General features: G+C 41.9%; 3 protein-coding genes across 3 annotated transcripts; 1 reads left to right on the forward strand and 2 right to left on the reverse strand.

Annotated features, from left to right (window-relative positions):
* Window positions 1-345: 345 nt before the first annotated feature.
* On the reverse strand, window positions 346-15,667 carry LOC143554935 (UPF0161 protein At3g09310-like). The gene is made up of 6 exons (XM_077044593.1): window positions 15,531-15,667; window positions 13,949-14,072; window positions 1,245-1,302; window positions 1,063-1,122; window positions 826-966; window positions 346-622 (listed from the first exon to the last, which is right to left on the reverse strand). Exons 1-6 carry the CDS (start codon window positions 15,665-15,667, stop codon window positions 564-566), a joined length of 579 nt encoding a protein of 192 aa, XP_076900708.1. The 3' UTR covers window positions 346-563.
* A 1,200-nt stretch (window positions 15,668-16,867) lies between these two features.
* Window positions 16,868-20,952, forward strand: LOC143554928 (aladin-like). Its single transcript, XM_077044590.1, has 14 exons — window positions 16,868-16,989; window positions 17,079-17,134; window positions 17,205-17,321; window positions 17,971-18,085; window positions 18,175-18,277; window positions 18,824-18,997; window positions 19,213-19,271; window positions 19,347-19,434; window positions 19,517-19,592; window positions 20,075-20,174; window positions 20,270-20,321; window positions 20,393-20,530; window positions 20,614-20,701; window positions 20,775-20,952. Exons 1-14 carry the CDS (start codon window positions 16,932-16,934, stop codon window positions 20,835-20,837), a joined length of 1,287 nt encoding a protein of 428 aa, XP_076900705.1. The 5' UTR covers window positions 16,868-16,931; the 3' UTR covers window positions 20,838-20,952.
* Window positions 20,953-21,987: 1,035 nt separating this feature from the next.
* LOC143554944 (VIN3-like protein 2) lies at window positions 21,988-25,793 on the reverse strand. The gene is made up of 4 exons (XM_077044600.1): window positions 25,640-25,793; window positions 23,933-24,551; window positions 23,017-23,312; window positions 21,988-22,936 (listed from the first exon to the last, which is right to left on the reverse strand). Exons 1-4 carry the CDS (start codon window positions 25,686-25,688, stop codon window positions 22,347-22,349), a joined length of 1,554 nt encoding a protein of 517 aa, XP_076900715.1. The 5' UTR covers window positions 25,689-25,793; the 3' UTR covers window positions 21,988-22,346.
* Window positions 25,794-26,418: the final 625 nt, after the last annotated feature.

Here is a 26,418-nt window from a genome sequence, read left to right on the forward strand (position 1 = left end):
ATTGTTAAGCTTAGACCACTTAACTAAATATCTTACAAAACTTACACTTTTAATCTGTTTTAAGTATTTCTGCATTTTGGTCTTTTGTATACATGGTCTTTCTCTTTTTCCTATATATTTGAGGGAATCCACAGATAAAACAAAACTTAGTTCAAACATATTACAGTATTCACCTTACACTTATATGGTATAAATTATGGGTGTAAACACACTTGATAAGATCCCCTAACTATAAGTGTTACTCCACGGGTTTCGTTTTTACTTGTTCGTGGTGAACTAGTACCAACTATGCATAAGCAAAATAAGTTGAGTCGAACTTAAAAACAGACGTTAAAACAAAAAATGTACATTGTAATGTAACTTTGTTTCTGATTAAATATAAACAATCATATATCTTAATAAAAACAAAACTCCACCCTCGGGTTATGCAAGTACTAATTGTTAACAATATACAACAAACACATTCTAATTGCTAATAGAAATTTAGTTACATATAGAATGAATACAAATGAGTAAATATAAATAAAAAAAATAAAAACCTTAAAAAACAAGTACCTTTTTTTTTACTGTTTTGGTGGACTTGGTTCATCAAACCATCTTGGGGGATCAAATCCTGATCCACCTAGAAAAAGAAACAATTAAGATTTACATTTAAGTATTGTACTTCAAGAAAACCATTCGAAGCAACCTACAAGTGATGATGGACCAATAACTTGAATGGTTTGCTTCTATTAATAAAACGTGTTAATACAACAAAGATTTTTACCAGTTTTTTCTGTCACAAACTACACGTAAATGGATACATGAAAAAAATATATTAATTACCTAAAGGATTACAGCGACAAATCCGCCAGGCAGTCAAGATGGAGCCTTTGACAACACCATACTTCTTGTAAGCAATCATGGAGTACTCACTACAAGTAGGAACGTATCGACAGCTTTTTGGCAATAACGGCGAGATTTCATCTGTGTAGATTAATAAGAGAAAATTTCCAATGACGCATACAACTGACATATATAATATATTCAAAAACTAATGTAAATTATTGACTTTAAACTCACTCTTGTAAAACCTCAGCATAGACAATGCGACTTTCACTCCAAAATCTTCATTGTCATCCCCTAAAAAGAGCAACATGATTACATTATTATGTGTTATATTATACAGTATCGAATACTCATATTTGTTGCATGTTATATGCTACGTAAGATATTTTAAAAAGTTGAAGTGAGACGGTGCATACCTTGTGAAGTGGAACCTTTATCCAACTCGTTATCAGGCAAGCAGCGGCTAAGCGATCTCTTCACAGTCAAAAGTATATAAGTTAAAATATATATATGATATGAAGCTCAATTTATGATTGCGGTACTCACTCGACCGTTGTGATTACGGCCCCAAAATACCAAATAGAAATTGAACAGAGAAAGATTAAAGTACCTGAAGAAACACTAAGTGAACCCTGGACAGATTATAGATAATCTGGGGGTTAATCAATGTTTCCCACGGATGAGATCTAGCTGAGAAGGCTGTTCTTCAGGAGACCTGCAAAACAAACACCGTAAGCTCGTCACTGAGAAGGGGGGGGGGTTCCTCCTTGTGACCACCCTCCGGCGTGAGAATCAGACTAGATTGCTCTGAATATAAGTGTATATTAAGAGATTGCTAGATAACTGGATAGCAGATGATCTTACCATTCCAAGATGTTGGAGTATTTATAGCCGAAGGTAGGTTTCCAAGCAGGTACAGCCGGCTGAATAGTATTCCTGTTCTACCAACAGTGGATTATGCACAGGCCATACTGGTTGGTGGATAAGTTACGGCCAACAGTAACAAAGTCGGCTGCACTATTCCACCAACTGTAGATTATGCACGTCCCACCTACTGTGGATTATACGCAGGCCATGCTGGTTGGTGAATAGGTTACGGCCAACAGTAACACTATTCTACCAACTGTAGGCTACGTACGCCCGTCAGTAAGAGTTGGTGAGTAGGCAGCGGCTAATAGTGACAAACAGTACTAGAGGGTGCTCCTCCTCGTACTGTTGTCGGTGAGCTGTCACCCTGTGATTGGCTCATGGGTTGTTCTGGTCAGATCGTCTGTCCTATCCATACCTTGGTAGGTATAGTACAAAAGATCTTTCAGAATCATACGGACTGGCTCATTTTGGCGGGATTGTTCCCGCCTTGCTCATTCCTTCATGTGACTACTGAAGTAGCTATTGCCTTGTGCGTGTAGCCCTGCTGTCTGCGGGTAGCCTTCCCTGATGGCTTGTATCCGCAACTGCGGGAACAGGCGGGGTACTTCACCATTGGGAGGCTTTCCATACGTGTACAGCTTGCGTACTGCGCGTAAGATTCTATGAGCATGGTGGGTCCTGCGGGAGCAGAAGGCCTTTGCGCAGACGTCCCTATTCAAGGTGAGTCTTGCGGGACCAACTGGTCTCTGCTGGGACCTACCTCTTCAAGTCCCCCCAGTCCAATGTTCTTCTCATGAATGTTTAATAAAGTGAGGTGAACTTTTGGACTTTAAGCAAGGGGTTTTGAAAATGGTTTTTAGTTTTAAGGTTCTCCGTGGGGATTCTTCCCGCGGGTTTCCTAATGTCACTTGCAAAAATTCCCGATTTTTTTGCTTGATCTTTGGGTATGATGCGGGTAGGTATGTAACCTTCTCGCAAGTCAGGAGCGTTGAGTCTCACTTGTGTGGATTCTCCTTGAGGTTTTAGTGGTTTTGAACATAGTGATCAATTATGTTTAAACCACCAATTCCATCCTGGAGCCTCAAACAATGTAGTTCTCGACGTTCCCGCTATGCGGGGATGTTATTTCCGTTTCCGCAAGCATTGCCCTGAAGATCCTTCTTGGTTTCAATTCCCTGCGGAGCGCTAGGTATGTGAAGGGTTTTGCCTTAACACTGTACCCGCGCTTGTCTTACGGTTACTTTACTTTCAAGGTACCCCTGGCGTCAATTCCCTGCGGGTGCTAGGTATGTGAAGGGTTTTGCCTTAACACTGTACCCGCACCCGCCTTATAGTTACTTTGTTTCCGGGGTTTTCTTGGCTTCAATTCCCTGCGGGTGCTAGGTATGTGAAGGGTTTTGCCTTAACACTGTACCCGCATCCGTCTTATGGTTACTTGGTTGCCAAGGTAAGGGGTATTTTCCCGCTTACTTTTGAATCTTTTTGAATTTTGAATTTTGAAATTCGAAAGGTTGGTGAGGATAAGAACAGTCCAAACATCTGAAACGTCGTGCGACGGTTTCTTCTGACTGTGTCAGGACGTGCAGGAAGTTATGGTGACGTGACAGTACATGGTCATTCCAGACGCTTTTTCAGGCGCGTGGGCGCGATTTTCCGGGCGCGTGGCCGCGAAATTACTGGCACGCATCCTTTTTACAGCTGTTGCCAGCTTGCTTTTTGCCACGCGTCATAGTTTCATTGCACCCTCTATTTCTCTCTCCTCCGCATTAAATTCACCGCATTAATTGCGATTAGTATATAAAGGGGGAGAGGGTCCTTTTTAATTCACACCTTCACCCTTCTCTTCTTCTTAGCGATTTCCGGCAAATACTCCCCTTTTCAGGCAAGCATTTTCCCGAAATCGCTTTCTTTCTGCCAGATGTCTTCACATGATCTCGAGTCTACCACCGATGACAGGAGTACTGCTGGCGAGTGCCAGTGTGCTCTGCCCGGCGATCAGTACCGGTATGTTGTTAGGAAGTTCATGCTCGATCCTCTCGAGCCTGAGTTTCCTGAACCCCATCAGACCGTGTACGATGCCCCCAGTGGCAAGATCGGGGTATATGCTGCATTCTTTGTTTATGGGAACCTTAGGTTCCCATTGACAAAGTTTGTTTACCGTGTCCTCGAAAGGCACGGCGTTCATCTGACCGAGCTGCACCCAATGGCGATCGCGAAGATTCGCCACTTCGAGTGGGTGTGCCGGATATTGGGTGTTGAGCCCTATGTGGACCGCCTGATGACCTTCTATACTTGGAGGTGCATCCAGGGGTGGTACACCCTGACAACCCGGATCAAGGGTTTGAAGATTTGCGCGACCGAGCGCAGTCTCCGATCGTGGAAGCGGGAGTTCTTCTACATTTCTGCCCGCGCCGTCCCCATTGCCATGAAGTTTAAAAATGGCCAAGCCATTTCGAGCCACCACGCCACCAACTACCAGGAGGCGGAATGGTTTGCAAAGATATCCCGGGTCCAATCTCCGGTTTACCGGTTTGCGGAGTCCGGGATGGTGATGTTGGGGATGAGCCGGGTATGGAAGGAGGCGTCTCAGGTTCCCATCCTTCTCGAATACGGTTTGAACTCTACTCCTTATGGTATGTCTTGTCTTTCTTGCTGATATGAGTTTGTCTTCTAACTGTTTCTTTTCTTTCAGAGGGGAACAATTTGGAGTCGCTCCTGTACCCGCGGGAAGCTGACGGTCCCGTGCGGGTGGGTACTCGTGCTCTTGATGAGAACGTGTTGCCCATCCTGGAGCAAACAGCGGATTGGTTTGTGGAGGTCTACCCGCTGGGCCACGAGATCCTGAGCCACCGGCGGCCAGGTAAGGCGTTATTCTCTCCTCCACCCCTCAGTGCTGTACCCGCTGCTGGAATTCCTTACATCCTGTCTTCTTCTGAGGAATCCGCAGATGGTCCTCCGTTAGTGCGGAAGAAGAGGGCTGCCGGCGGGAAAGGGAAGGAGAAGGCGGCCCCTACAGCCGATCTGGTGCTCCAATCTGACACTGAGTCAGATAGTGAAGAGGTGGCGGGGAACCCCGGTGGTGAGAAGACCACTGTTCCGGAGGCTACGACTGTTACCTCCGGAGAACCAATGACGACGACGGTGACCGGCATCAAGAGACCGGCTCCATCGGGTTCGTCCCCGCCCGTCCGTACGTTCAAGCTCAAGAAAACCCGTAAGTACAACTCTTGGCTTTTATCTTCGTAGTTTAATCTTCCAAGTCTTTTAACACTTTTCTTCTTTACGCAGGTGTGGATGTTGGCGCATTCCAGGGTGAGGGGCCGAGTACTACCTCTCCGCCAATGACGGTAGGCTTGGTCAGCCTACCTGAGGCGTCAACCCAGGCGCCTGCGCCTGCTTCCGCTGGTTCAGTTGCTCATTCTGAGCCGACTGTTCCAGCCGAGATGACGTCACCGCCGGCTGTGAGTGCAATTTTTACAGCATCCTTCACAGAGCCGGCGGTTACTTTTGCCGCGGATTCTGCGGCAGCGACCGCGGCGGCGACCACGGCGGCTGCTACTATGCCCCCGGCAACGACGGCCGGTCCCTCAGGTACGCGTGGGGCTTCTCGCATCTTTCCGCCACCTTCCCATCTGCCTGACCTCTTGGATGGATTTCCATTGGGTTCAGGTGATGGGTTCGGCGGCTATCGGCCTGTAATTGACCCTACAGGTGCGTAGGGTTCCTTTGGCCCTTTTTCATTTATATATTTTATCATCTTTTCCTAACTGCTTTTTGTTTTCTGCAGTTTCGGATTCCAATGAAGTGTATGTTCCGCGATGGAACATACGCCGAGGAACAACCCTTCGTACCCCTGTGGAGTGCGTGGAATGGGCTCGCCACGCTGCTCCCCATGGTGCGTTGGGGGAAGCCATGGCTAGCTACCAGGAGGGTAGGCTAACCAATGAGCTTCGGGTTCTCCAAGCCCGGATGCAGCCGCGCGTCGAGCTGCTTTGTCGTGAAAACGACAAGTTAAAAGCAGCTCGCGCCAAGGAAGTATCTCAAGCGCGGGCTCTTCGGGAGGAGAACCAAAAGTTGGCCGCAGCTGCTGCGGAGAAGGAGAAGGCCTTCAAGGCCCTTGAGGTTGAGGTTCAAGCGCGACTCGAGGCCCGCTCCAAGGCTGCCCAAGCTGTTAACGAACAGCTTCGGCTGGCTAAGGAGACTGCGAGGAACGCAACCGAGAGGGCTACCAAGGCTGAAGCCGTTGCTGAGCCTTTACGCGTGGAGAACGAGGAGCTCAAGGCCAAATTGGAGGCTCTCCAACGTGCTCATGATGCCTTGGCGATGGAGGATGCCAAGAAACTTCAAGAGATCCTGGACCAGAGGGGCATGCTTGATCACACCGAGCGGAAGCTTAAGGGCGTCGAAGAGGCTGCCGCAAAGGAAGTGCTACTTGCCAAACTTAACAAAAGCGAAGCCGAACGCGCCTGCACCCAAGCTCAAGCCGCCCTTAAAGAAGCTCTGGTTGCCAAGGAATGGCTTCTTCGAGAAGCGTTGTCTCAGGTAAGTCTATCTTCATGTCTTCACGCTTATCTTTGTAATTAGGGTGTTGACACTTGTATATTTTCTTATGTAGGTTGTGCATCGGGTCTTCTCAGAGACATCTTACGATGATGCAATGAGCGCAGCCCTCAACGCTTCTCACGAGGATGGGGAACGGGTCGGTTTCCTGCTTGGTCTAGGGTTTGTTGAGAAAGGCGTCCCGCCATCCAACTTCCCTTTGTACAATGTAGATATCGAAGCCATATATGACCAAGCAGTAAATCAATACGCCGCCTTCCCGCATCCGGTGGTGGAGAAGGTGAACCAAGTAGCTGCTGCTGATGATGGGTTAGCTATCCTTAAAGCTTTCCTTGAACCGCCCCGTTCCTCTGATGGAGCGGGTCCAAGTGGAAGCGGCCCTGAAGCTTGATCCCGAAGATCCCTTCCCATTGCTAGGATAGTCTTGTACGGATGTATTTATTTTTCTTTTCGTAGGCGGGTAGTTACCCGGCCATTCTTGTAATAATTTATTTGTGAAATATAAATCTTTTTGCGTATAAGATTGTTATTTCTTTCTTTGGGTTCCTTGCTTTATAAACTTATGACTTGCATACTTAGTTTAAATTAGCAATTTTCCAAGTGTTTAGAATAAGTTAACCTGTTGAACGTGGTTGATAATGGGTTAAAGTTTTGCTTTCTCTTTCGTGATTGTGCGAGTAGAACCGTCACTTGCACTTAGTAGGATGGCTAAACTTTAACCTTCATCTGACCTGCGTGTAGGTTTTCCTCATCTTTTGAGGATAAGTTAACCTTTGAACGTGGTTGATAATAGGTGTGAAGTTTTGCTTCCTCTTTCGTGATTGTGCGGGTAGTACCGTCACTTGCACTTAGTAGGATGGCAAAACTTTACCCTTATCTGACCTGCGTGTAGGTTTTCCTTATCTTTTTTTTTTTTTTTTTTTTTTTTTTTTTAGGATAACCTTTGAACGTGGTAGATGATAGGTTGAAGTTTTGCTTCCTTGTTTGTGATTGTGCGGGTAAGACCGTCACTTGCACTTACAAGGATGGCTAAACTTTACTTACATCATACCTGCGTGTAGGTTTCCCTTATTTTTAACGTTGTGTTTATGCGGGTTTTGCCGCCTTCCACACGTAACGACTTACTTCTCCCCGTTTATGCGGTAAATACCGGCACCAGTGGGAAGTTCATAAGGATAAAGGTAAACACATTATGAAAGGAGAATCATTTCCATTAGAAGTGGCTCTAGGCCTTTACAAGTTTTGGAATTGATCTACATATAACATTTGCGTAATTGAGCTCCATTCCATGTTCTTGGGATGGGAGTGCCATCGAGCCTTTCGAGCCGGTATGCGCCCTTTCCCAGGACTTCTTTGATAATGTATGGCCCTTCCCAAACCGGGGCCAGCTTTCCCGGGCGCTCTTGGTTTGAAGCCTCGTTGTTACGCAGTATGTAGTCTCCTATTTTGAAGTTGCAGAGTTTTACCCGCGTGTTGTAGTACTTTTGCATTTGTCGTTTGTAGTTCTCTTCACGCACTGCGGCTAAGTCTCTGCGTTCCTCGGTTAGCATAAGATCCAACCGTCTTTCCGCATCATTGTCTTCTGGCTGAATCAAGACCCTTGGCGAGGGTAGACCAATTTCGACCGGGACCATGGCTTCAGTGCCATAAGTGAGGCTGAACGGGGTTTCTCCCGTACTGGCCTTCTTCAGCGTTCTGTTTGCCCAAAGGACGTGCGGAAGCTCGTCCACCCAGCCGGATCTGTGTTCCAAGAGTCTTTTCTTTATGCCATCGACGATGCTCTTGTTTGCTCTTTCCACCTCACCATTACCTTGCGGGTGTGCCACTGAGGTAAAGGTGTGGGTAATTTGAAGTTCTTTTAGCCACTGTTGTAGCTTCTTGTCAGCAAAGTTGGTGCCGTTATCGCTCACCAAATTCTGTGGAAGTCCAAAACGACAAATAATAAATTCCCAAATAAATTTTTTGATATGCTTCGCGGTTGTTTGGGCTAAAGGTTTTGCTTCTATCCACTTGGTGAAGTAGTCGATGGCTACCACTAGGAACTGAACATTTCCTGCTGCTGTAGGAAATGGGTCTGTCACATCGATGGCCCACTTCTGAAATGGCCATGAAGAAGTGACTGGAACCAGTTCATTCTTCGGGCGGTGCGTGTTGGGTGCGTAAAGTTGGCAAGACTTGCATTTTCTGATGTATGCCAGTGCATCCGTATGCATCCCCGGCCAAAAGTATCTCGCGTTGTTTAGCTTGGCTACAACAGCGCGAGGACCTGCGTGTACTCCACAGATGCCTTCGTGTACTTCCCTTAGGAGGTAGTCGGCATCTTGGTTGTCCACGCATCTCAAGAGTGGGCCAAGAAAGTTACATCTGTAAAGGATGTCGTTGACGAGCTGATAATTCAGTGCTTTACAGCGTAGTTTTCTTGCCTGTGTTTTTGACTCTGGTAGCGTTCCTGCTGCAAGGTAATTTATTATTGGTGTCATCCACGTTTCTGTACCGGTTTGGATGACACAAATTTCCTTGTGCGGGACTGATGGTGCTTCGAGGAGTTCAATGCGGATGTCCTTTCCCAAGTGGGTGAAGGCTAGTGACGCAAGCTTGCTTAACGCATCCGCAGATTTGTTTTCGCTGCGCTTGACGTGTATGACTTTACAATCACTAAAATCACGCATAAGGGTTTTTGCCTGGGCGAGGTACAGGGCCATTGTGTCGTTCACAGCCGTGTACGTCCCATTTATTTGGTTGGCCACCAGCATGGAATCCACGTGGGCTTCCAAGTTTTTCACTCCCATTTTACGCGCAATTCTCAAACCGGCCAAGAATGCTTCATATTCGGCTTCGTTATTCGTACTTGGAAAATCCAACCGAATAGCGTAAGTATATTCTTGGCCTGCTGGGTTGGTTAATTTTAACCCTGCGCCTGAACCCTCGTTATTGGCTGCTCCATCAGTGTAGAGTCGCCAGACATCATTGATGTCCTGTGCTGGGGAGGGTTGAGCCTCCTCCTGGCACTCTTTCTCCCGCGAAGCGGGGACTTCTGCAATAAAATCGGCCAGGACCTGGCCTTTTATGGCTGGTCTTGGCTTGTACTTAATTGCATATTCTCCCAATTCAATTGCCCATTTGGCTAGACGTCCCGATAATTCGGGTTTGCCTAGAACGTTTGAGAGTTTGAAGTTGGTGAGAATGGTGATTGGGTGGCCCTGGAAATATCGTCTTAACCTGCGTGAAGCGTGTATAAGTGCTAAGACCAATTTTTCGAGGGTAGAGTACCGAGTTTCTACATCTGTTAGTACACGGCTAACATAATAGATTGGCATCTGGATGCCTTTTCGTTCTATTAGCAGGACTGCCCCGGTTGCTCTATCTGTTGCGGAAAGGTATAGGATTAACTCCTCTCCCGCTTGTGGTGCTGTAAGTGTTGGGAGTTCGATCAGGCGTGACCGAATCTCCTGAAAAGCTGCTTCCGCTTCTGGTGTCCAGCGGAAGTGCGTTTTCTTTAAGCAGTTTCTCAATGTTGACACGAAAGGAAACGACCTATCCGCATGGTTTGCCAAAAAGCGATTAAGTGCGACTAGTCGTCCATTCAGTGTCTGAGTCTGTTTGATGGTGGTAGGTGATTCCATTTTAACAATGGCTTCGACCTTTTCAGGGTTCGCTCTGAAGCCATCTTTAGTAACAATGACTCCCAAGAACTTCCCTTCTTCCATCCCAAATGAACACTTGCTCGGGTTGAGCTTCATGTTTATCTTTCTAAGCGTGTTGAAAGTTTCTTCAATGTCTTTCAACATCGCTTCTGGCTCGGGGCTTTTGATGACCAAATCATCCATATAGACTTCCAAGTTTCTCCCGATTTGGGCATGAAACTCTTTGTCCATCAGTCGTTGGTACGTGGACCCTGCATTCTTAAGTCCGAATGGCATCATTTTATAACAAAATGTACCATCGGGCGTCCGAAATGCGGTTTTGTCCTGGTCATCTACGGCCATGTGGATTTGATGGTACCCCTTATACGCATCCAGGAAGCATTTAAGGCGAAATGGTGCCAACGAATCCACCTTAAGATCAATTTCTGGTAACGGATAACAATCTTTGGGGCATGCTTTGTTCAAATCTTTGAAATCTATGCACATGCGCCATTGTTTGTCATTCTTCGGTACCATTACGGGATTTGCAACCCATGTTTGATATCTACTAACGCGTATGATGCCTGCGTCAAGGAGTTCCTTGACTTGGGTTCTACACGCGTTAGTTTGTTCAGGCCCCATTACTCTGCGCTTTTGTACGACTGGCGTGACAGCCGGATCGCACTTGAGCTTATGCTCCGCCTTACTTCGGGGTACACCAGTCATGTCAGCTGGTGCCCACGCAAAGATGTCAGCGTTTTTCTGCAGTAAGCGTTTGAGTAGGGTGCGGGTGGGATCAACGATTGTTGGTCCAATGGTAACGGCCTGGTCGGGGTATTTGCCATTGAAGGCCCATTTTTCCGGTTCGGTGATGGTTGGTTTAGCCATCTTTGGTTTGGGTTTAGATGAGACAGATGCGATGCATACCTGGGGAATGCCGGTGATCATCGCCACACCCTCAGCTGTTGGCCATCCCATCATGCCGTGGACTGAAGATACCACGGCGTTGAATCTTGCCATCCCGTCTCTCCCGAAGAGGATGTCGTACGTGTGGTGTGGCTTCCTCATCACGACAAAGTCCACATCCTCTGTGCGGGAGTGTTTTCCATCTGTAAGAGTGACGGGGAAAGATAGGATACCCAGGGGGGTTTCTGTACTGCCGTCAAACCCTTCCATTGAAGCGTAGACCGTTTCCAGGCGTTCTTTGTCTTCATCCTCCAGCTTGTCAAAGAACTGCCTGTACATCACTGTTGACGAAGCGCCGTTGTCAACAAGAGTGCGGGAAGTGATGTAATGCCCCAGCTGGCTTTTGATGACGATGGGGCCTTCTTTGCTGGGGCCTCCTGGCACTCGCGGGAAGCGCACCTCAGCTTCCTTCCACGCGCATGGTTCTGTCATTCGTCTTTTTCTTCCTCCGACCTTGCCATGAACCATGTTGATGCTGATGTCGACGGGCTTTCGTCCGTTACCTCTGTACCGGTTGTCATTCCTTCCTCCCTCCTGATTGATGCCACGAGATGTGCAAGTCGTCCATCCTTGACAAATGCTTCAACAATGTCTTTCAAGGATGTGCACTCTTCAGTACCATGACCCTTTGTCCCGTGGAAATCACAGGACTTGCTTTGATCCGCATTAGGTTTCTGCCGGATCAATGGGGCTTTTGGCCATGGCAATTTTTCCGTGGCAAATATCTCCGTGACGCTCTTCGTGAGTGGCGTCCACCGGTGTTTTCGGTTTGAAGGGTGTGTGTTGTCTCTTCCGCCAACAAGAGGGCGAGAGCTGGATGAGGTGTCAAAGTTTACCCTTGACTGCCAAATACCTAGCCTCCTCTTTTTGTTCTGCCGGGCGGTCCTAACGTTGTTCTCCCTTGTCCTCTGCGTGTAGAGGTGTGTACTCTGGGGAAGATCCCTTCCCAGTTGCTTTTCCGTCTCGGCAAAGCGCTTTGCCGCCGTCATGATGGCATCCCAAGTTGATGGCATGCCATCCTTACCCGTCAATGTGCGGATAAGTTCTGGGTATTCGGCGCCTTGGATGAAGGCGGCGCGAACCAGATCCTCACTTATGTTGCCGAGACTTAGCTTTTTGGAGTTGAAGCGGGTGATGAAGTCTAGTAAAGATTCATCCTCCTCTCTCACGCAGTTGAGGATCGTCCACTGCTCTTCAGTGTACTTCCTCTGTTGGCTAAAGTGCTGGCTGAACTTGTTCTGAAAGTCCGCCCAGTCATATATGTGGTGGATCGGTAAACGATCGAACCATGCCCTGGCCGCTCCGACCAGAGTCATCTGGAACATGTAGCACCACGTGGGTTCCGTCCAGTTGCTGACGGTAGCCCCCGCAATGAACCTGTTCAAATGGTCGTCTGGGTCGGATAGACCATCATAAGTGCCAATGTTGGACATCTGTTTGGCACTTCTCGGGGCGATTGCTTCCGCAATGTCCCTTGCGAATTTTGACTTTCCTGCATTTGTAGCAGTTGGTCTAAAGGTTTTGGAGAAGTCACGCGGGTTTCTCTCCGTGATTGGTTTAAAAGCTTCCCCAAAATTCCTTTTTGGTTGGACGTCCGTTTCCTTACGCTTCCCTTTCGCCTTATGGCGAGGGTTTGCGTCGGTATCGGACTCCAACTCGTCATCTGAGTACTCGCCGTCACTGCTCATATTGAGGTGTTGGCGAGTACTGCCGAATTCGTCAGCCTGTTGAGCTGAACGCAAGCGTTCATCCAATTCGGCTTGGAATTCTCTTTGCCGTGCTTCGGCCCACGCCTTCACTTGATCTAGTGTTTGGCGAGGGGCCCTTGTTCGTTTTTCCAACTGGGTGTCGGTGAACCCCAGTGGAATATTTACTGCACTTGCCCCGGCTTTGGTAGTCGGGGTAGTGTTCGTAAGGATTGTATAACCGCCGGTATTCCCCCCAGTTGCTGGGGTTGTTACCGGGGTTTCTTGGTCGGTTACTGGCCTTTGGACCGGAGTAACGTTAACCATTTCTTCAGAAATTGTGAAAAAACTAAAATAGTTCTAGCTTTTATGCACGGATGGCGCCAATGAAGAAACACTAAGTGAACCCTGGACAGATTATAGATAATCTGGGGGTTAATCAATGTTTCCCACGGATGAGATCTAGCTGAGAAGGCTGTTCTTCAGGAGACCTGCAAAACAAACACCGTAAGCTCGTCACTGAGAAGGGGGGGGGTTCCTCCTTGTGACCACCCTCCGGCGTGAGAATCAGACTAGATTGCTCTGAATATAAGTGTATATTAAGAGATTGCTAGATAACTGGATAGCAGATGATCTTACCATTCCAAGATGTTGGAGTATTTATAGCCGAAGGTAGGTTTCCAAGCAGGTACAGCTGGCTGAATAGTATTCCTGTTCTACCAACAGTGGATTATGCACAGGCCATACTGGTTGGTGGATAAGTTACGGCCAACAGTAACAAAGTCGGCTGCACTATTCCACCAACTGTAGATTATGCACGTCCCACCTACTGTGGATTATACGCAGGCCATGCTGGTTGGTGAATAGGTTACGGCCAACAGTAACACTATTCTACCAACTGTAGGCTACGTACGCCCGTCAGTAAGAGTTGGTGAGTAGGCAGCGGCTAATAGTGACAAACAGTACTAGAGGGTGCTCCTCCTCGTACTGTTGTCGGTGAGCTGTCACCCTGTGATTGGCTCATGGGTTGTTCTGGTCAGATCGTCTGTCATATCCATACCTTGGTAGGTATAGTACAAAAGATCTTTCAGAATCATACGGACTGGCTCATTTTGGCGGGATTGTTCCCGCCTTGCTCATTCATTCATGTGACTACTGAAGTAGCTATTGCCTTGTGCGTGTAGCCCTGCTGTCTGCGGGTAGCCTTCCCTGATGGCTTGTATCCGCAACTGCGGGAACAGGCGGGGTACTTCACCATTGGGAGGCTTTCCATGCGTGTACAGCTTGCGTACTGCGCGTAAGATTCTATGAGCATGGTGGGTCCTGCGGGAGCAGAAGGCCTTTGCGCAGACGTCCCTATTCAAGGTGAGTCTTGCGGGACCAACTGGTCTCTGCTGGGACCTACCTCTTCAGTACCGAACGTTGCAATTTCTGATCAATTGTGAATGTGAATTTGGGGGAATTAGGGTTTATTATGATGGGAGGAGTGAAGGATTTGGGGGCAGGTGAAGGGACCAAACAAGAGCCATTTTGACTCACGCTCACCGGATAATATCATAATAAGTCATTAATTTAACTTGTTATTTATAGCATCCGCTAATGAACCGAACTCTGCTAGGTGTGATAGAAACTAGAGATTAATCATATTATAAATTTTACATGTACTTTTGATAATTATAAAGAAAGGTGCACATAATAAATATTTCAAAGCTTGAATAGTATAGTTCAAATATATGCATAACAAATTAATGTTTGACGTTGTTAGATACATGTTGGTTGATTTAGAAAGCACAAAATGATAGGATTTTTTAATAACAAACTGGTATCGATGGACAAGTTTTTGGAGGATATAAAAGATACTTCTTTTATATAGGTGAAGAATCGGAACCGTAGATTGAATCTTGATTGAGAGGCTTGGTGCATGTTTAACTTTGTTAATTTTCCTTTGTAATTTATGTTTGACCTTGTTTCGGTCTTTTTGTTTTTCTCGTGTACGTTTCGGACTTTTGCGGCTTGCATTTGTCCCGGGATTTTTTTCCTTCAATAATATTAGTTTTTTTTAAAAAGTCAATGAGAAAAACCAATAACTAGGTTAACGGGATTATACCAAAGTACAATTGCCTTCCAAAAATATAAATAAAAAACTAAAAAGAATAAGAATTAAAATGTCTAATTTTGGCCAACTACCAATTAATGGGACTTATTATTAAAAAATTCATCAGCCCAAGAACGCTTAGCAACTAATCCCCAATTAATTCCTAATCTTTACGACACTGCTCTAACTATAAATAAAACTTCGAATTTAAAAAAAAGCTTATTGGTTTTACTATGCCTACATGTAGGGCTGGCATATCGTGTATACCCGTACACGATAAGACACGAACACGAACTTGTTACTACCTGGTATACACGATAATACACGATATTACACGTTAATAGTTGTTTAGAAACACATATTTGACAACCTTTATACTGTAATGATGGCCGGAGAGGCACTGAAGATGGTCGGAGAGGGATGATTGACGGAACTAGCGGCGGAGAGAGATATGGCCGACGGGGAGGATGGATGATGACTTGATGAGAGGCGACGGCTGGGATATGATATGGATGATGACGGGATGGTTGTAAGAATGATTACGGTTAGGGATAATGGGATATAGTATAATTTTATATATATATATAATTTTAAAAATAACCAGGTACTTAACAGGTAAACAAGTATTATACCTGTTTAGACACGAAAATTAACAGGTAATTTCGTGTCTGCCTGTTTAGTACACGAAACATGTTAAGGCCTTACCTGTTACCTATTAAGGTTGTGTAGGTACGTGCCGTGTATTTGTGTCAAGTGTATAAATTGCCAACCCTACCTACATGTTAAAAACCACTTATATGACAAATACATGGCATAATACATGGCATTAATCAATAATCACCATCGCCCCCGCCAGTACCACCCCCACCGCTGCCAGTAACCGACCACCACGACTTAACACACCATCCGACTACCACCTGAATGCCACCCCTACCACTGCTTGCAGTCAACCATCTCTCGCGACAGTCACCACCACCATCTCCAATGGTCTTCCTATATCCGACGAAGGTTACCACCACCATCTTCGACGATATTCCCATCTTCACCCGCTCGAACCCTTGGGTTCTTAGTCATCCCTCTCGATCATTTTTCTGGTGGTTTTTATATGGATATTGGCAGCGACGGTGTGGAATTGTCACCAAACATCGATTCATTTCCCAACAATGGATAACCCCTATGTTTGTTCCTATTCGAGCAAACAATGAGAAATGAATATCTGATTAGTAGGTGACTCAATTTTTATTATTAGTGTCGCAAAAAATTCAAAAGGTTTGATACCTAAATGGGTTTGACTCGAGTCACGTTTAATCTATAACAGGTCAAATAGGTATAACCACCAAGTGCAACAAAGTAAACCTGTCACAATTAGTAAAAATGTACTTTTAATGCATAAAACTTGATAAATGAGTTTATTCAAAATTTTTGATTATCGTTCAAATACAAGTTTTAATCGTATTTGACACGCTATATACTTGTAAAATATATGAATTAGTTTAACAAAGATGCATTTTATAACTTATATATACTGCAGGGTCTCATATACTTCTATTTGAAAGGCATCAAGACTTAATAACTTAATATTATAATAAAAATCAAAAGATTAGCTGAAAAGCAAATGGGTCAAACGGGTCAAATCAATTACAAGTAGATGTTGTTTACAAAAAGCCCCCCCCCCCCCCCCCCCCCCCAAAAAAAAAAAAAAAGAAAAACATTCCTATAACCCTAAAAAATTGGAATCAAATTAAGACAAACGAACAAAGCATTACTTTTAAGAATTTGAAATGGAGGCAATCATACGACATACAACATCACCAAACATCGACACATCAGATACTATGAAGACATATATAAACTCCAAATAGCAAATAAAAAAGAATGATGTTACTTACTTGAAGAAAAATGAAGATAGCAAAAGAAGATTGTAAAAAGTAATTAAAATATTTCTTGTTTAGTAAGCTATGCTTGAAGTTGAAAGAGAGGAGATAAGAATATGTGGGAGCTGTGTTACCGGTGGTTATCAAGATGACACGTAGCATTTCTAGTACAAAAACGAAAGATACACATTGTAAGTAATGAAATGCTATAAAGACTTGTACAATCAACCTTAGAAAATTGTACATATCATGAATAGTAGGATTATGTGATTGGATATAATTAGTATACATATAATCACAAATTTAAGTAAGTTATTCTATAACATCGTTGTTTGGTTTTGCAATAACAACTAAGTGTTAACATTAGTGTAAGTTACATCTCATTCTCCATCAAGCCGCCCAGCAGCAGCTCTACAGTATCGGAATCAGAATGCCATCGTTTCCTCAACCAGGCTCACTCACTCTATGCGAAATCAATAGAGACCTAAGTAAGTATATATATATATAAATATATATAATCTCTTTCCTTCAATCAATAATATTGATGCTAATTTTTTGCTTTTTGAATGATGACCAGTTGCCGCCCAAAGTGTTTCCGATGATCAAGCTAAGGAAGCTTACGGCAAAATACTCGTATTTATTTCCTTTATTTCTTCTTATTTCTCATCAACATGATTGATTGACTGATGTTTGTGACATTTAGGGCACAGTATTCACTCCAATTCAGTATCAATTAGATCATTCTACTCCAGACACAGCCGCAGAGCCGCCGGTGAACGGTTTATCGAGGTTACTTAAACGCTTTGTTGCTCCTAATGACGTAAGTATCTCCTAACTTCCTTTTTTATTTTATTTTTTTAGGATTGCTAGGGTTTATTTTTGTGTTTAAATGGAATTGAGCTAGCTACATAACAAGTATGTGCTGAGATCTGGAATTGGTTTATTTATTAGGTCAGTAAAGTGGTGAAGCTCATATATGGCTTACAAGTTACAACTAGCCGGGCTCGGCTAATTTAGACCTTAGAGCTGCGTTTCTAAAGCTTGAGCTCTGCTTGTTTAGAGCTATATATCTAGAGCTCCAGTTCGGCTTGGGCTCAGCTAGTTTATCATTTATTAGTTATTTTATTTGTATAATCTATAAATATGAATTAAATTATATACATTATACTAAGAAAAATATATAAATAAAAAAACTTGTTTAGGCTCGCCAGCCGTCTCAAGCTCGATATGTGAAGCTCGGACTCGACTTTGTTCATTAAATGAGCCTCAATAAAAGCTAGATCTCAGGTTTGAGCTTGTTTAACCTCAGCTCGATTCGAGTTCTTAACGAGCTGATCTCGAGTAGCTCACGAGTGGCTCGACTTGTTTACACTCCTAACTGCAAGGGAATCATAATAAATAATTTGTTTCTCATATGTTTTGCTACTTTTAGAGGCTTAATATTGCCCTTGTGATGTAACATTTTGTAGGTGAAATCGTTGACTCATGTTGACCTAAGATGTGTTAGTTGGCACCAGACAAAGGATATTTTGGCATTTGCTTCTGGACGGAGTCAAGTAACCGTTCGTGATTATGGGGATTCAGGTATGTAAATAAGAAAAAAAGGTTCTTTGGATTTTGCCTTAAATTCTTAATATTGAGATAAACATATAATATGGTTGTTTTGTTATTAGGAGAGGGAAAGGACCCTTGTATTTTGACGAATGATCTTCAAAGGGAAGTTAAAGTTATTGAATGGAGGCCAAATGCAGGGAAGACGCTTTCAGTAGCCTGCAAGTTAGTATATTTCTAAGCCTGTAATTGTAAATGAACCAAACGAACACAAAACGTGGGCATGTTTGTGTTATCTTGTTTAAAACCTAAGCGAATGGTTCACGAACGTAAATGAACATAAACAAACAAACTTAAATGAACACATAATTGATCAAGCATAAACGAACACAAACTCTAGGGGATGGTCATGATGATTTATTAATAAAAAATAACCAAATAAATGATGGTACATAAACGAATGTTCACGGACCTAAATGATGGTACTTAAACGAACAAACATAAACTTATGAATATAAATGATGGTACATAAACGAATATTCACGAACCTAAATGCGTGAACAAAACGCGTGTTCATGTTCGTTCATTAGTTTAATTGAATGAACAAAAAATGTTGCTTATGTATGTTTGTTTATTAAACAAACGAACATAAACGAACTTTTTCCCGAACAGTTCATGAACGTTTGATTCGTTTACAGCCTATCTATTTCACATTTTTAGGTTGCACTTTAGTTTTCTTGTGTTGTGATTATTGTGTTATGGTTTGAACAGAGGTGGAATATGCATTTGGACGGCTTCATATCCTGGCAATACTGCATGCGTGAGACCCGGCGTTACCTCTGGTACCCTCTCTAGAGGTTCCGGGGTTAGATGGACTCTTGTGGATTTTTTGAAAAGCCATGATAATGAACAAATAAGTGCACTCTCATGGAGTCCGGATGGAAGATATCCTTTTAGCCTTTTGTTTAGATAAATATAATATCAGTGGTAATATGATTGGATTGGGATGTAAACACTCCGAGCTCGAGCTTGAAAAAATGACTCATGAGCCGAGCTCCAAACGAGCTGAGCTCGAGCTCTCATAATTCAAAACGAGCTGAGCTCAGCTTGTTTATACCCCTAAATATGTTCTTAAACTACTTTCCTTGACTTACTTTTACATATGTAGCATTGGCCTCGTATGAGAGCTCATCATTCACAATATGGGATGTTGCTCAAGGTATACTATTCTAGATTGAATGTAATAACCACATTGACTTTGATTTTGACTTTGACTATGCAATTCTTATTGTAGGGGTGGGGACACCGATTCGGCGAGGATTAGGGGGCATATCATTGCTGAAGTGGTCTCCTACTGGAGACTATTTCTTTGCAGCAAAATTGTAATGCCATTTTCCATCATCAGCCAGTTGATAGGTTTCAGACATTAAGTTATGCAGGCACTAATATGATTATTGTATGCAGTGATGGAACATTCTATCTGTGGGAGACAAACACATGGACATCAGAACCATGGTCTTCAACAAGTGGCTTTGTTACGGTCGGTACTTAGTTTTCTTCTGGTGCATATATATGCATGTAACATTGCTGTAGTTTGAGGTTTTACAAGTATGTTACTAGTTCTAAGCACTCCAACCTGTGACTGATTGATTTATTTCACTTGTTGATGGTTATCTCTTGGTTTGTTAAATGTGACTAGGGTTCATCTCTAGGACATGAATAAAACCAATTGTTAGTTATTGTTTGCACTGCATATATATAATGTTAGCATTAGAAATGTTAATTATCATTTACCTTGTGTAATCTAAAAACGATTACATAATATAAATTACTAAACCGCTTTTATGGGCTACATATTGTCAGAAGGCCATACATCTATTAAGTGTCGCAACAGATAATGCAGATCTTATGTATTGTGGAGATCTTGACTACTTGCAGAAATAATTGTGGATTTTACTTAAGCCCTGTTTTGGGGAGGTAAATAACCATATATAATTACTTATTTAGTTATATGTTTTGCAGGGAGCATCATGGGATCCTGATGGGCGTATGATTGTTGTTTCTTTCTCTGATTCGTTAACATTAGGTTCCATTCACTTTGCTTCAAAGCCTCCTTCTCTTGGTATAACAAACTTTTTGTCATCTGGTCTTTAGTTCAAACCTTTTTGCCCTTTTGGAAAAGCCAACAACACATTTGACCTTATTTTCATGATGCAGATGCACATCTGTTACCTGTTGAATTACCGGAGCTTAACTCTTTGACCAACAGGTAACATCATAATAATATTAATCAAACCTGGTATTATTATTGTTGTCATAATAAATAGTGGTTATTTGTAGTCGTGGTATTGAAAAGATAGCATGGGACGGTTCAGGAGAGCGTTTGGCTGTGTCTTATAAAGACGGAAACGACCTCTACAAGGGTCTAATCGCCCTTTACGATATCAAAAGGGCTACACTCATTACTCCGTCATTAATGTATGTCACTCACTACTTTGTATTTCATTTCATCTTTTTTTTTTCTAAAGTGATTGATATTCAATTCTTTATGATCGATTCAGTGGCTTCATCAGAGGACCCGGAGATGACATAAAGCCTTTAACATTCTCATTCCATCATAAGTACAAACAAGGCCCCCTCCTATCTGTTGTAAGTATATCTGATGAACAAGGTTAAATCACCAAAAAACATGTTTTTAATTTGTCTGTTTGCTTGTATGCAGTGTTGGAGCAGCGGAGTTTGCGTCACATATCCCCTCGTCATTCGTTCACATTTACCGGCTTAGCTCATGTAGTACTAGCATTATGCAAGGGTTTGATTTGGATTGTTTTGTTTTTTTAATCTCAAATTTTACGAAAATACAAATTTTGTTAAATGGAAATGGAAAGCCTTTTCAATGCATACGATCGCCTTAGTATTTAATTTAAGTATTTATTGAATATTACTGTTTTTTGTTAATAATTAGCAGTCTTTATAAAATAGTCTAGGACCAATAAGTGTCTGATACTTGCAGGGGTATGTTTTGTAGTAGCTCAATTCTTTAAGGGTTCTTTAATTGTGTAATACTTCAACGAATTCAGTTGACAGTTATTAAGCGGGATTATGAGAAGCAACTGATCTGTTGCTTCATCTGTGACGTCTCCAAATTGCTTCTCAAGGTTTGTAAGCGAGCCTTCTGAACTTGGTAGGCCCCAAGGTAACGAACCTGGAGTGCTTACCATATGCCCTTTGCTTCTACTTTGCGACTTGAAGTAAGTCATATTCGGGCAATGTTTGAAAGAGGAATGCCCCTAGTGCTTTGATTTTTACATCCTTGACTTCAGCTGTTGTCACTAGGTGTCTAGATCTATGGCGTCCCAAAGACTATGGGCCCCTGCGATTGATTCCTTGATGATTTCTCAGCTTCTATAATTTGTTGATGTGAACTTAGGCATTGTAACGATACTCTACTTGATTCTCTAATCAGTACAACTTGTCCCCTTGCATTAGCATTCGCTGCCACAGCCTAGACTTGGTATTGTTGCATGATTCAACGTCTGCAAGTTCTCTGTTTGATTGGATAATCGCACCACAGGTTGCAATTATGATTGCTCCACAAAATACGCGATTCGACTGAGAAGTTATCTGCTTATCTTCATACATGATACAAACCAGCTGGGCTTGCCTTGTTGATCGTCTATCGTTGCTTACTACTTTAATTCAGCGACAACACAACTAAAGACCACCAATACACATATAAATAAGGCTTATTTATTTACCAACATCCTAGATTAATGGGAATAGATGAATACACGAATGCATATTATTACTAGTGTCACTGGTGGTCGAATGTAAAGAGAATGATACTAGTATTGGATCTCCTTGTCAATTGTTCTTCTTGACCACTTCTTGTTGTGTCGAATTCTTCTGTTGTTCTTCATTCTCTTGCTCGGTGCGCCAATCCAACAGAATAATCAATCTGCTTGTTTCTTCCTTCTGTCATACCAACTAAAGGCCAGAATCAGTTTCAGTTGGATCAAGAAGTATGAGCAATGATTTTTGGTTAACGACTTTGGCTGAAACTATAATCAAAACCTTCTCTTCTCTATAAAACCAGTAGAACACAACTTATAGATTATAAGCAACGGATGTTGTTAGAATTGAAAACTCAACTACATGCAACTGATTCCATAATCATCAACGAAAATCCTAAGCAGAGATCTTAATAGTAAGCTATACAAATCCAAATGAATTCAAGTACTAAAAAGGAAACGTGAGTTTTAAGAAACGAAACACCAAAAACCGAAACCATGTTTCACTCATGACCACAAATTTCATGGGTAAACGTATCAAGAAGCTGCTCGGCCAAACTTGGGGGATCATCGATCAAAGCATCCACAAAAACATTCACAATTCTTCTTTGCTGCATTGTAGCCTTCAAAGTAAACCAAGTAAGAAACTTCACTCTAAAATCTTTGCTCAAGTGTCCATTATGCTCCAAACTTCTAATCACTCCCACCGCGTATTCATACTTGGGTTCACTGGGCCCCACTTTAGTTGTACCGTCAGATTTGCATGGGGTGCAAGGAAACTCGGTTGTGGAATCTGTTTGTGTGATTTCTGTGATCTTGCTGGTTGACCATTTTGACTCCCAGCATCCTAGGACTTTGGTGTTGCTGAAGAAAGAAACCATGCAAGAATACTCGGTTGACGGATCAAGATTTGAAAGTTTGAATCTTTTTTCAGGGTTTAGTACGATGTATGTTGCTTCTTTTGGATATTGTTTAGCGGTTGACAATTTGTGCCAGATTCTGCATCCGAAGAAATCTTGTAATAAATGCGGTTCGTAATCTAGGACGATTGTTACTGAAGTTGGAGTGGTTTCTTCAAATGAAATCCGACATGCTGACAAAACAACAACCTTAATTAATTGACCTTAAAATACATTCTAGCAATACTGAGTATTCTAATGTACATATACGTACTTGGAAGTCTGGTTAAGGTTGGGTTGGAATCAAAAGCTTGAAATGCAGAAGTGCAGAGGTTTTGAACCTCGGTGCTACAAGAAAGGCGGTTAACAAGGCGACGGTCCATTTTAGCAGATTCTGACCCTATGGGTCCCACTTCAGTTTCAAGAATCTTTGCTGCAGATTCAACTATCTTTAAAAGATTCTGATATTTCACAGTCCCTTCAAGAATCTTGTGGCTTAAAGATACACGTAGACACAATGCATCAACTCTTCTCGCTTCATTTGCAAAAACGAGCTGCTTTCTCCATGTCCTGACAAAAGTTGACTTTTCAGATCAATTCTATAATACTTACAAATATCAATTATGAACACGAAATTAATAGCCATGAATAGGTTGACTTTTGACCTTTGTGTTTATTTACTAGAAAAGAAACTGGTGAAATGGCTTCAGGCAATTAAATAGGTTGACTTTTTGACTTTTGAGGTCAAACATTTGATTTTGAACGATGAGAATTCATGATGGCAGTTCTACACATTTTCAATAACAATGAAAACCGTTTATAACAAAGATTGCGTACAAAACAATGATTTTTGAGCTGACAACAAAATTCTTACCAATTTTTGTAAAATAACATCTTTGACTTGTAAAAGCAAAAGCATTTGTAGCAAAGATTGCCCCAGTCATAGGTTGACTTTTGACTTTTGAGGTCAATTAATTATTTTGCAATCATGTGAATTACTTATAAAATCCAAAACAAAAAGAGACTGTACTGATAAATTACTTGCTTTGACCTGCTATTGTGCATTCCTTAAGCTTACACGAGACTTTTGACTTTTGAAGTCAAATAAATTCAACAGAATTCTTATCAATTTTAAACTTGAAAAAATAGAATCTTTGACCTGTAAAAGCAAAAGGCTTTGTAGTTTGTACCTCATTAATTGATTTAACTTCCCACAAGAAACACAATAGAAACCACCATCAACCTTCGGGTACTGACCATTCATACAAATGCCAGCCCTATGATGATTAAGAGCACATGCTAAATGACACGACATGCCACACGGTTCATGACCTTCATTACAAGAATCTGGATCCCAGTCACACGTTAACCATAAACTAGGATCCTTATTATCATCAAACTGATGACAAATACAACACGAACACCTCTTGCAAAACACATCTTTCGGCTGCATACTTGCTTTGCATGCCAGATTCTGACAAACACGAGTTTTGGTTTGGTCTTTTTTAGTATTCACAAATGGTGGGCCCTCGTGTTTTTGCTTCTTTGAAGGTGACAAATCAAGAATTATTGGTTTTTGTGTGTTTTTGGAAACGAGTTTAAGAAGATGTTGTATCATTCTAAGCTTTGTGAATCCGCTGTATTTTCTTTCTTTTCCCATTTCTGCACATATTATTTCAAGAAGCTCTTTACGCGTCAATGAAGTAAGAATCTTTGGGGCATCTTCTGACCATTGAGCGATCCGGTGAACAAGTTTTCGTTTTTCTTCTAAGCTCAGTTGACTGCACTTTTCAGGGTCAAGCACAAATCCTGGTCAAACAAACAACTCATGTTCAAAATGTACATAAATACTTTAATAATTCCAAACTGAATAAATGGTACCTAGTTCAAGTCAAAAACCTTAAACATTGATCATATTAGATTTGTAGTCATCGTGTTTGGATCAAATACAAATGGGCTTTAACGTACAATGCGTGAGAAGTGAAAAAAAGGTGACGCGGTGGCATTTTTGTAATTACATGAATACGCTACAACTTATTTTTTCAACTAGCGTAACGATAACTACGCTATAGTTTCACAAGTATTATAATATAATATACACTGGTTCATTTTGTTGTAGCATAATTATAATTACGCTACAACGAAAGATCTAACGTAAAAATTTGCACTAGTTGTATTTTGAGTTGTAGCGTACGAAGATAGTAACACCACTGTGTCAGTTTCTTCTTTTTACTTCGCACGATAAGTACCATTTGTACGTTATCCTACCCCTATGGTCATTATTCTACATGTCATGTAATGGAAATTGAATGCTTTGTTTTGTTGAATTAATTAGTTGAAAAAAAAAATCTTATTGACAAAAACTCCAAATAAACTACAATAACTTGTTTTTCAGGAATTTGCTAACACATACTTATTTTATCAGTAATTATAAATTCAAAAATTACCTAATTGCCCACATCATTATTGTTAATTGATGCTAGTCATTATTCAAAAGGGTCCACAAGACTTGTTTATTATATAACCACCAAACACCATTAAGGCATCAACTTAAGTCAAACTATGTGTTTTTCAGTTTTTGATAATAAACTGAAATTTTGTGTTTGGAGAATCCTATGTTAGAAAACAAAACACAGAGGAACCCTAGACATAAAATACATTTTATTATATTAAAAATACAAAAACACCACAAATCTTAACCTACATTTCCAAGTTTCTAACAAGAGAATGTTGAATATTAAGGAGAAAACAGGTAATATGTAAATAACATGCATCACTGGCAAATATAACACATTGATGTCAAAATGTTGTTGGCATTTTGTAGAATTAAAACAAAACAAAATGTTAAAAAGGAAGAAGAAGAAGAAGAAGAAGAAGAAGAAAAGGAAACTACGAACCTGAGAAGACAGATTCCATTCCAGCTTCAGAATGAGGGTTTCTCATCATCAATGGAAATTAAAGTACAAATCTTTTTAACAAAAGATTCTTTATTTTCTCAAAAACCCAGAAATAATAATAATAATAAACAATAATAATAGGTGGTAGGCGTGAGTGAGAAAGAGAAAAGGAGAGTGAGCTAATGCTACTAGTACTAAATGCTAAAGCCTAAAAAGATGCTTCAATCGATATATCACAAGCTTTTTTAATTATTATAATATTTTTTTAAGTTAAACGTGACTAGAGCAGATAACGTGCTCCTATGTTCGTTGTGTGTCATGTTACGTCACGTCAGTATATTAGGCGTTATATATAAATTGTGTATAGTGGATAACCTCTTTCAATTATTACTTAATTATTGTTATATTATTATCTTTTTTATTAACAAACATCTCCACCATTCAATACCCCACTCAATCATTACTCCATCAATTGCAAACCTTCAACAGTACTTTTGAGGGGGAAGCACCCCCAACTCCAAAACCTCCAAGGCGCCCCTGGTTTGGGAGAGGGGGGGGGGGGGGTTGGAAGGACGTTCAATACTGATCGTCAAAAGGTGTGTGTTTATAATTAAATAATTGTATTAAAGAAAAACTTAAACTATTAAGAAAATGTGAAGGGAGAATTAATTGTTTAGAAGATTATTTCCTCTATGTGTAATTGTAAAATGTCAAGATGATGGTTTAGATTTTGAATTGTTTTGCATATCTACAAAATAACTTTATTTAATTTTGATTTT

Source organism: Bidens hawaiensis, unplaced genomic scaffold, assembly GCF_021521415.1.
Source record: "Bidens hawaiensis isolate Kalapana, Puna unplaced genomic scaffold, B.hawaiensis_p1.1 tig00017886_1, whole genome shotgun sequence".
Classification (NCBI taxonomy): Eukaryota; Viridiplantae; Streptophyta; class Magnoliopsida; order Asterales; family Asteraceae; genus Bidens; species Bidens hawaiensis.

Bases quoted from the DNA above. Each gene is read 5' to 3' on its own strand.
- LOC143554944 (XM_077044600.1), bottom strand. From the start codon at position 25,688: ATGATGAGAAACCCTCATTCTGAAGCTGGAATGGAATCTGTCTTCTCA. The intron at 23,313-23,932 runs GTACAAACTACA...AACTTTTGTCAG, and splicing joins AAGTTAAATCAATTAATGAG to GACATGGAGAAAGCAGCTCG. The intron at 22,937-23,016 runs GTACGTATATGT...TTGTTTTGTCAG, and splicing joins AACCTTAACCAGACTTCCAA to CATGTCGGATTTCATTTGAA.
- LOC143554935 (XM_077044593.1), bottom strand. From the start codon at position 15,667: ATGGGAATATCGTCGAAGATGGTGGTGGTAACCTTCGTCGGATATAGG. The intron at 1,123-1,244 runs GTATGCACCGTC...TGCTCTTTTTAG, and splicing joins TAAAGGTTCCACTTCACAAG to GGGATGACAATGAAGATTTT. The intron at 967-1,062 runs GTGAGTTTAAAG...TAATCTACACAG, and splicing joins TATGCTGAGGTTTTACAAGA to ATGAAATCTCGCCGTTATTG.
- LOC143554928 (XM_077044590.1), top strand. From the start codon at position 16,932: ATGCCATCGTTTCCTCAACCAGGCTCACTCACTCTATGCGAAATCAAT. The intron at 16,990-17,078 runs GTAAGTATATAT...AATGATGACCAG, and splicing joins CGAAATCAATAGAGACCTAA to TTGCCGCCCAAAGTGTTTCC. The intron at 18,086-18,174 runs GTATGTAAATAA...TTTTGTTATTAG, and splicing joins TCGTGATTATGGGGATTCAG to GAGAGGGAAAGGACCCTTGT.